This window comes from Eucalyptus grandis, chromosome 2, assembly GCF_016545825.1.
Source record: "Eucalyptus grandis isolate ANBG69807.140 chromosome 2, ASM1654582v1, whole genome shotgun sequence".
In the NCBI taxonomy this organism is placed as follows: Eukaryota; Viridiplantae; Streptophyta; class Magnoliopsida; order Myrtales; family Myrtaceae; genus Eucalyptus; species Eucalyptus grandis.
In genome coordinates this window covers 8,621,222-8,628,942 of record NC_052613.1, presented here as the reverse complement: position 1 = coordinate 8,628,942, position 7,721 = coordinate 8,621,222, and the positions used below count along the sequence as shown (strand labels likewise).

General features: G+C 44.4%; 2 protein-coding genes across 2 annotated transcripts; one reads left to right on the top strand and one right to left on the bottom strand.

The window, feature by feature from the left end:
• The first annotated feature begins 716 nt into the window (after positions 1 to 716).
• Positions 717 to 1,711, top strand: LOC104421416. Its single transcript, XM_010033356.3, has one exon. The coding sequence runs from the start codon at positions 819 to 821 to the stop codon at positions 1,407 to 1,409; it is 591 nt and encodes a 196-aa protein (XP_010031658.2). The 5' UTR covers positions 717 to 818; the 3' UTR covers positions 1,410 to 1,711.
• A 1,797-nt stretch (positions 1,712 to 3,508) lies between these two features.
• Positions 3,509 to 3,943, bottom strand: LOC104434395 (oleosin). The gene has a single exon (XM_010047332.3). The coding sequence runs from the start codon at positions 3,941 to 3,943 to the stop codon at positions 3,509 to 3,511; it is 435 nt and encodes a 144-aa protein (XP_010045634.2).
• Positions 3,944 to 7,721: the final 3,778 nt, after the last annotated feature.

Here is a 7,721-nt window from a genome sequence, read left to right as displayed (position 1 = left end):
ATTGTCAATCTACTGATTAACAAGGTAAAAGAACTAATTTTTGCCTCATTTTTCTGTTTGTCAAATTTCACATATCATTCCTAATCTGATTTAGACGTAAGACGAGGCATTAAAGCGTTTAGTGTCACTTCTCAATTAAATTTTCATATTGGACTTTTTGAGATTGTCGGATTGGCTCGGCTCTTCTTGGGAAAGAAAATTTTAATGCAAGCATCACCGGTTAAGTTGGCAGTTGGGCACAAGATTTAGAGAACCCCAAACATCAGAGTCAACACGCACCAAGAAAAACGCAGCTCCTGTTCGTGTCGTTTCTATAGCGTTGTTTGGTATGTGATTGTGCATTAACTTATTGCCCCCATAAATGCTAAAAAACATACGGATAGAAAATCAAAATTCTTATTTATTTTTTGAGAAATAATTTTGATTTAACGTGACAATAACGGTCGATTCCGAACCGCAAAAATCAAATAATAAATAATCATAAATTATTATAGAATCCACTTTTTCGAAAATTTATAGGTCATGACAAGCCTTATTCTCATAGTAGCCTTATGATTATTCACCTTCCTCTAATTATATCCACGAAATCGTACTAAATTAGTAAATAAATCCTTCAAGAAGGTGGAGTCGAACCGGAAGCACCGGTTATCGCCGGTCACCTACACCCTTCTTCATTCTCTCTCTCTCATTTCTCCTATATATATATAACACTACTCCGTTCAAATCCAAACCTAAACTCTTCAACCTAATACTAATCTCCCCTCCGCACTCTCCATTTTCCTTAGCGTCGATTCGCTCTGCTTCTCCGGCGCCGGAAAATGGTCCAGGCTCAGGGGGAGCAGTCGGAGACGGACTCCGTCGCCTCCCATCACCGGCGCCTCGGCCTCGGCCTCGTCGTCTCCGTCTCGGCCCTCGTGACCCTCTGCGCGAAGAAGGCCGGCCAAGTCTCCAAGAAGCTCACGCACCGCGGGCACGACCGGTGCAAGTTCTCGCCGCGATCGCCCTCGTTGGAGGCGGCCACGGCGGCGGGGACGGCGTCGCCGCTGAGGCGCCCGAAGAAGCTCCTCTCGAACATAAGCAACAAGGCGATCGCGTTCGTGCACAGGGGCAAGAAGGGCCAGGGCCGCGGCGGCGGCGGCGGCGGCGGCGGCGGCGGGGAGGAGTCGGAGGCGGAGTCCGAGGAGTTCGGCTTCGGGGACGGCGGGGTGTGGCAGAGGAACATCCTGATGGGGGACAAGTGCCAGCCGCTGGACTTCTCCGGCGTGATCTACTACGACGAGAACGGGAAGAAGCTCAACCAGGTGCCCGTCCGGTCGCCGCGCGCCAGCCCCATGCCCGGGTACCTCGCCCGCGCACGCCCGGCGGAGAGGCCGGTCAGCAAGTTCGACTTCGGCGGGCTAGGGAAGTAGCCGCCAAAAAAGCTCCATAGCAATACCGAAACCAGCACGATCCCCTGTCAGCGTTTGATCAGGAAAGGGTGACAAAGGGCTGTTCTGTAGTTCAACTTTCTTCCTTTTTCCGTCTTGGGTTTTGGAGCTTTGGTCGTCTGTTTCGCCTTGTGATTAGATGAGGTTTTGAGGATTTGTCTGTACAAAATGATTCAGACAGGAACTGTGGTAGTTCCCATGGTGTTTTTCTGGCTAGCCCTTCACCTTGATCTCTGTTTTCTTTCGAACCCATTTACGAACTATAATCCAGCTTTCGTTTGCAATCGATTAAACCGAGTGATACGAATCGTCAAAAGCTCGAGGTTGCTTCCATTAGCAGAGAAAGAGACAGCAGAAGTTCCTCAGCCTAGCCCTTTTTTTTTTTTTTTTTTAACCGGATGCGAGAAAGACCGAGTCAAAACGACCGGTTTTCGTTTCAGACTGGCGCGAGAGCACAGCCCCAGAAGGCGACATTTCCTGTTCCAGCGCCGCCACTATTGAAAAATTCGCGCTGTACACCCATTCGATACTTGCTGACGTGTGGGATGATTTATATCAAGGCCGGAAGTCTAGGGAATTAGGGATGACTGTTCTGCTCACGAATTGCAGAGAAGATTCGTGCCATGTTAATGTCAAAATTAACACGTTTTCATCGTAAATTTAGGTAAAATTGAATTAGAGTCGCAGTTATGCGAATTGCAAACGCGATTAAGTTACAAAAATCACAAATTGCCAACCCTTTTGTTATGTGTCCCGCCAAGGCTAAATCACGTACATGGCGATGGCATCTTCGATTCGCCTCCAAAATTTTATCCCGTCAGCAAAATGGCGGTAATTTTCCAAACGCGGCAGTAATTTCTATTTAGATGGTAATTTTTAAATGCCTTGGTAGATTATATCAGGTGACAAAGGATGATTTCCAAATGCATTTGTAAGTTTTAACAATTGACGATAGCGTTTTTGATTTTGGTTACTCCAAACAAGTGATTATAATTTGGAAAAAAAATAAAAATTGGTGATGTCGCCGTCGCTAACGAACACACGGTTCAGATCGCACTAAGAGAAGATCAACGTTGATGATTTGTGTGAACGGTCGGAGTGGTTTTCGGCCTGTCATAATTTCAACGGCTCACATCTTCCCTTCCGTGATCCAACGGCGGAAGCGTGTACCGTGGGCAATTCCGGCCGAAGAACAGCGGGAAGGCCCGTGAATCTTCAGACAGAGCGCTTTCACTGTGATTCAACAGCTGCTGATTCTACATTCAATCGGCGAAAATGGCGGTCTTAAGCAAGAACGACCCGGTTTCGCATTCTTCTACCCTTTGCCTCGTGGAAAACCAGGAGGACGGCCAAGAAACGTTTTCCAGCAATCTTTCCGTCGAGCCACGCAGTGCGTTTCACGCCATCGCCATGGAAAATGATTTCGTTCAAGCTCGACAAGCAAGTAAACAGCGGTTGCGATACGCTTCAACGCCTCCACGACCCTAGCGGGAAGACCAGCTTTTTCAGCTTCTAGAGCGGTAAAACTAGGAGGGCTTCGGTGGGACTCGCCGACGCTCTGACCGCACAAACAAGCCCAGAATTCGAGTCAAAGTACAAGAAAAAAGGGCCTGCTCATGAATGTTTATCCTCGGTCCTACACGGCCGCAGCTCGTCGGTTGACTTCGACTTTTTGGAGTTGACTCGATGGGGCCATTAGAGCAGGTTCAACAAATCGAGGTCGGAGTCAACTCAGGACAGAACCGATTAGGAATCAGACAAGAACAAAATGCTTTCTTTTTTCACATTCTCAATTGTCAAGACTTTCCTGTTTTTCTTACAAGAACAAGGACAGGGTCGATGCGACGACGTCCTTTGTCTGCATTTCCTTGCTGCGTTTCTCCATTTCCACAAGGACAAACCCCTACCATCACGGGCAGGAAACTCTTGCAAAAGCAGCGAAAGAGAAATAACCCGGAAAGGAACCATGCATGATGCATGTGCGACGAGATTAAGACGACGAAAAGGAAAGCAAAATGACTATAGCAGCACCCCGGAAAGGACAGGCCGAAAACCATGAATAGCCTCTCGTCTTTGACCTTTTACTGCTTTGCATATCCCTCTCTGGCGTAGTCCTTAGCGTGACCGGTCCCGGCAGCATTGCTCCCCCGGCCAAGGCCAGACAGGTCGGACCCTCTGAAGTACTTGTACAGCCACGACAGGCCGGCCAGCGCTATGACCCCGAACCCGCACGCGGACAGCGCGGCGGCGACGGCCGCGAAGAGGACGACGGCGACGGGGACCCATATCGGGCTCGAGACGATGAGCAGCGGCGCCAGGATGATCAGGCCCATGACGGCGGCGGTGATGGTGAGGCCGATCAGGAGGAGCAAGACGGCGTCGGAGACGACGAGGGCGAGGAAGCCGAAGAGGTGGGGCGAGCCGGGGGCCCGCTCGTGCGGCTTGCCGAAGACGGAGGCGCCGTGGGGGGCGGCGGCGGCGGCGGAGGGGCGGGGAGGTCTGTGGAGGTCGGCCATTGTCGAGGATCGAGAGCTTAGCAGCTTCGAGGAGAGGAGAGGAGCGAAGTAGGACGGGGAAGAGGCGAGGGGGGGCGGAAAGAGGTTTTTCCGGACACGTGTGGAGGAGGCGCTCCGGTGGAGGCATGCGAGTCGACACGTGTGGGAACTGTGGAGCACACGGTGGGGAATGGGGATCATGCCCCGCCTGTGACGAGGGGAATATTTTTCCTTTTTGGCCAGGATTTAATTTTTTTTTTTTGAACAAGGCCAGGATTTAATTAGAAGGATTAACTTGAGGACCAAAGTGCAATTCTCCATTCGATTTTCAAATCATGCTCGACGGGAGGTTTCGCCGTGCTCAAGAAACGATCTGGGTCAACGAGGAGGAAGAAGGATCTCATCTTCGGACATTTTTTCTCCTTTTCTTTTCCATCTTTTAATGAATAAGTTCCGTAGTAGATAATTTTTTCTCAATTGTATACCGTCCAAGAAACTCTCAGTTCAATATTTTCTCTTCATTTCTTGCGGAGAAAGCCTCCTGTTATCATCAGAAAGCTTCAATAATGGGGTTGACAAAAAGCGTAATGGAGATTTGGGAAAATGTTTTCTCTCTATTGATTGTATACATTTACATTGGTAAATTTATAGTGTAAGAGACAAAAGAATAAAACAGGAAAAAAATAATAAATGAATCACTATTTTCCTATTTTCCTATTTACCAAACTAATTCACGATTGACAGTCAATCACAATTGACAGAATCGGAATCTTCAAGATATATTTCCAACACTCCCCCTCAAATTGGCGGCTTGTAGATGTCAATGATACCTAGCTTGCTCAATAAGTACCTATGTTGTTTCCGACATAATGCTTTAGTGAAGATGTCCGCAGGTTGCTCTGTTGTTCTAATTCCCTTTGTCACAATAACTCCATCTTTGATTTTATCCCAAGTGAAGTGACGATCAACTTCTATGTGTTTTGTTATCTCATGAAAAACAAGATTTGCTACTAATTTGAGTGCATCATCATTATCACAAAACAATTCACTTGGTCCACTAACCTATACTCCAAGATCCAAGAGAAGTCATTGTATCCAGACTATTTCACAAGTAGCCTTTGCCATGGCTCGATACTCTGATTCCGCAGATGATAGTGATACAGTTGGCTGCTTCTTCATCTTCCAAGATATTAATGACTTTCCTAGCTTTATGCATAAACCAGTAATGGATCTTTTGGTCATTGGACAAGTAGCATAATCTGTGTCACAAAAAGCTCTCATCTTCATATTGTAGTCACGAGATAGAAATATATCAAGGCCTGGACATCCCTTCAAATACTTCACAACCTTCAACACCGCATTCATATGTGATTGCTTTGACATATGCATGAATTGACGAAGTATTTGTATTGCATAAGATATGTTAGGTCTTGTCATTGTAAGATGTATCAATTTCCCGACAAGTCACTGATATTCAGAAGGATCTTTGAGCATTGAGTTCTTGATGGTTGAAGGGGAATTAAGGTCATACTCATGCATTGTCAATTTGACATTCTGCCCAATTGGAATGATTGTTGGTTTACATCCTGATAACCCCGCTTCAGAAATAATCTCCAAGATGAACTTCCTTTGACTAAGGTAAATTCCTTCATTGGATCGGGCAATCTCAATACCGAGAAAATATTTTGGTGGTCCCAAGTTTTTGATATGAGTGGAGTGCAAATACCTTTTGAACTTGGCAACATCAGAATCATTATTTCTCATGACGAGTATGGCATCGACATATATCAACAAGTAAATTGATGAGTCTTTTGTAGTTTGTGTAAACAAGGCATAATCATACTTAGAATGCTGAAAACCTGCATTGGTTAGTGCAGTAGTGAATTTGACATACCATTGTCTAGATGTCTGTTTTAATCCATATAATGATTTATTAAAATTCAATTTTTGAAGACGACATATTTTGAACTCCATTGAGACTCCCCATCGCGTAATCCTTGAGGAATATCCATGTAGATTTCTTCATCGAGATCACCGTGGAGAAAAGCATTATGCACCTTCATTTGATGGAGAGACCAATTCCGAATGGCTGCAACGGACAAGAAGGAACGTATAGTGACTTCTTTAGCTATTGGAGAAAAAGTCTCATGGTAGTTAAAGCCTTCTTTTTGAGTGAATCCATTGGTGACTATTTGAGCTTTATAGCGCTCAATAGAACCATCTGCCTTGAACTTGATCTTATAAACCCATTTGCAGCCAATCGATTTCTGTCTTGAGGGCAATGGGATAATATCCCAAGTGTGATTCTCCATTAAAGCAGTAAGTTCGGATTCCATCGCATGTCACCATCTAGGATCTTGTGCTACCTCAGCGAATGAGGATGGTTCTTGTTCTTCTGATAAACGACTGATACAACACGTGTCCTAGCGATAACTGATTAAATGACACATATGAGGTAATGGGATATTGTGTACTTGAAGAATTTGTCGCAAAACATATGTAATCTTGGCTTCATTTAGGTGGATGAGTGTGTCGTTCGAAATGTTGAGGCCGCTCGATCGTATGTGTTGGAGGATCCGATGATTCAGAAAGAACTGGTGAAGCAGCTATTGTTGAAGGAGACTGAGAAATGTCTTTAGATAAACTTGGCGATGTTGTTTCTGGAGATGTAGATTCCATTGGTACATACAGAGATGGTTTCAATGATATAGATGGTCCTAGTGCGATAAGGAACCTTGGTGCTAGAAATAAAGATTCATTAGACAAAAAATATCTGCCATGCCCTGATGGTAAAGAGGGCTGTGATGAAGAAACCATTTCTTCAAACGAAAATACATATTCGTGAAATACAACATTCCTGCTAATGAAGAAAGTCTCTGTAGAAATCTCCATAACTCGATATCCTTTTTGAAGAGGAGGATATCCTCTGAAAACGCACTGAGTGGCCCAAGGGCCCATTTTATCTCAAGGACCTACATTTGTTGCATAACATAAACAACCAAATACTTTAAGGTGATTATTATCATGTTGTCTGTTATAAAACATCTCAAAAGGAGTCCTACTATTAAGAATCCGAGTTGGCATGCGATTAATCAAGTAGGTTGCTGTGACCACACAATCTCCCTAAAAATTTATGGAATAGAAGTGTGATATTTTAGAGCACGGACAACCTCTAATAGGTGCCTATGTTTGCACTCAACGACTCCATTTTGTTGTGGAGTGTAAGTGCATGAGCTTTCATGAAGTATGTCATTAGATGATAATAATGTGTTGCAATCAGAAGTGAAAAATTCATGCCAATTATCTATATGAATTCATCGTACAGATTTACCAAACCGATTCCTAATTATGGAAAGGAAATTTGATAAATGACCAAAAGTTTGGCTTTTTGATTGCATAGAATATATCCCAAGTGGCATGAGTATAATCATCAACAATTGTAAGGAAGAATCGAGATCCGTCATGGTGAGGTGCATGATGAGGTCCCTAGATGTCCATATGAAGCAATGAAAAAAGGATTTGTTGCATGAGATGTGCTTTTGGAAAGGGTGCTCGAGATTGCTTAGCTAAAGGACATATTAAACATTTTGGATGAGGAAAAATTGCACTCTGACCCAATCATTGATGATAAATGAGATTTTTATTTTTAATAATGGCATTACAAGAAACATCTTATTTAATAATTCTAAATCTCCTGGGGAATTGTTCCATAAATAAAGTCCGTGTGCCATACTACCCAAGCCCATCACTTTGCCAGTTGAATGGTCTTGAAAGAGACAATTGTTTGAATTGAATATGG

What these genes read in the sequence shown, in the direction of transcription:
- LOC104434395 (XM_010047332.3), bottom strand. Translation starts at nt 3,943, where the DNA reads ATGGCCGACCTCCACAGACCTCCCCGCCCCTCCGCCGCCGCCGCCGCC.
- LOC104421416 (XM_010033356.3), top strand. Translation starts at nt 819, where the DNA reads ATGGTCCAGGCTCAGGGGGAGCAGTCGGAGACGGACTCCGTCGCCTCC.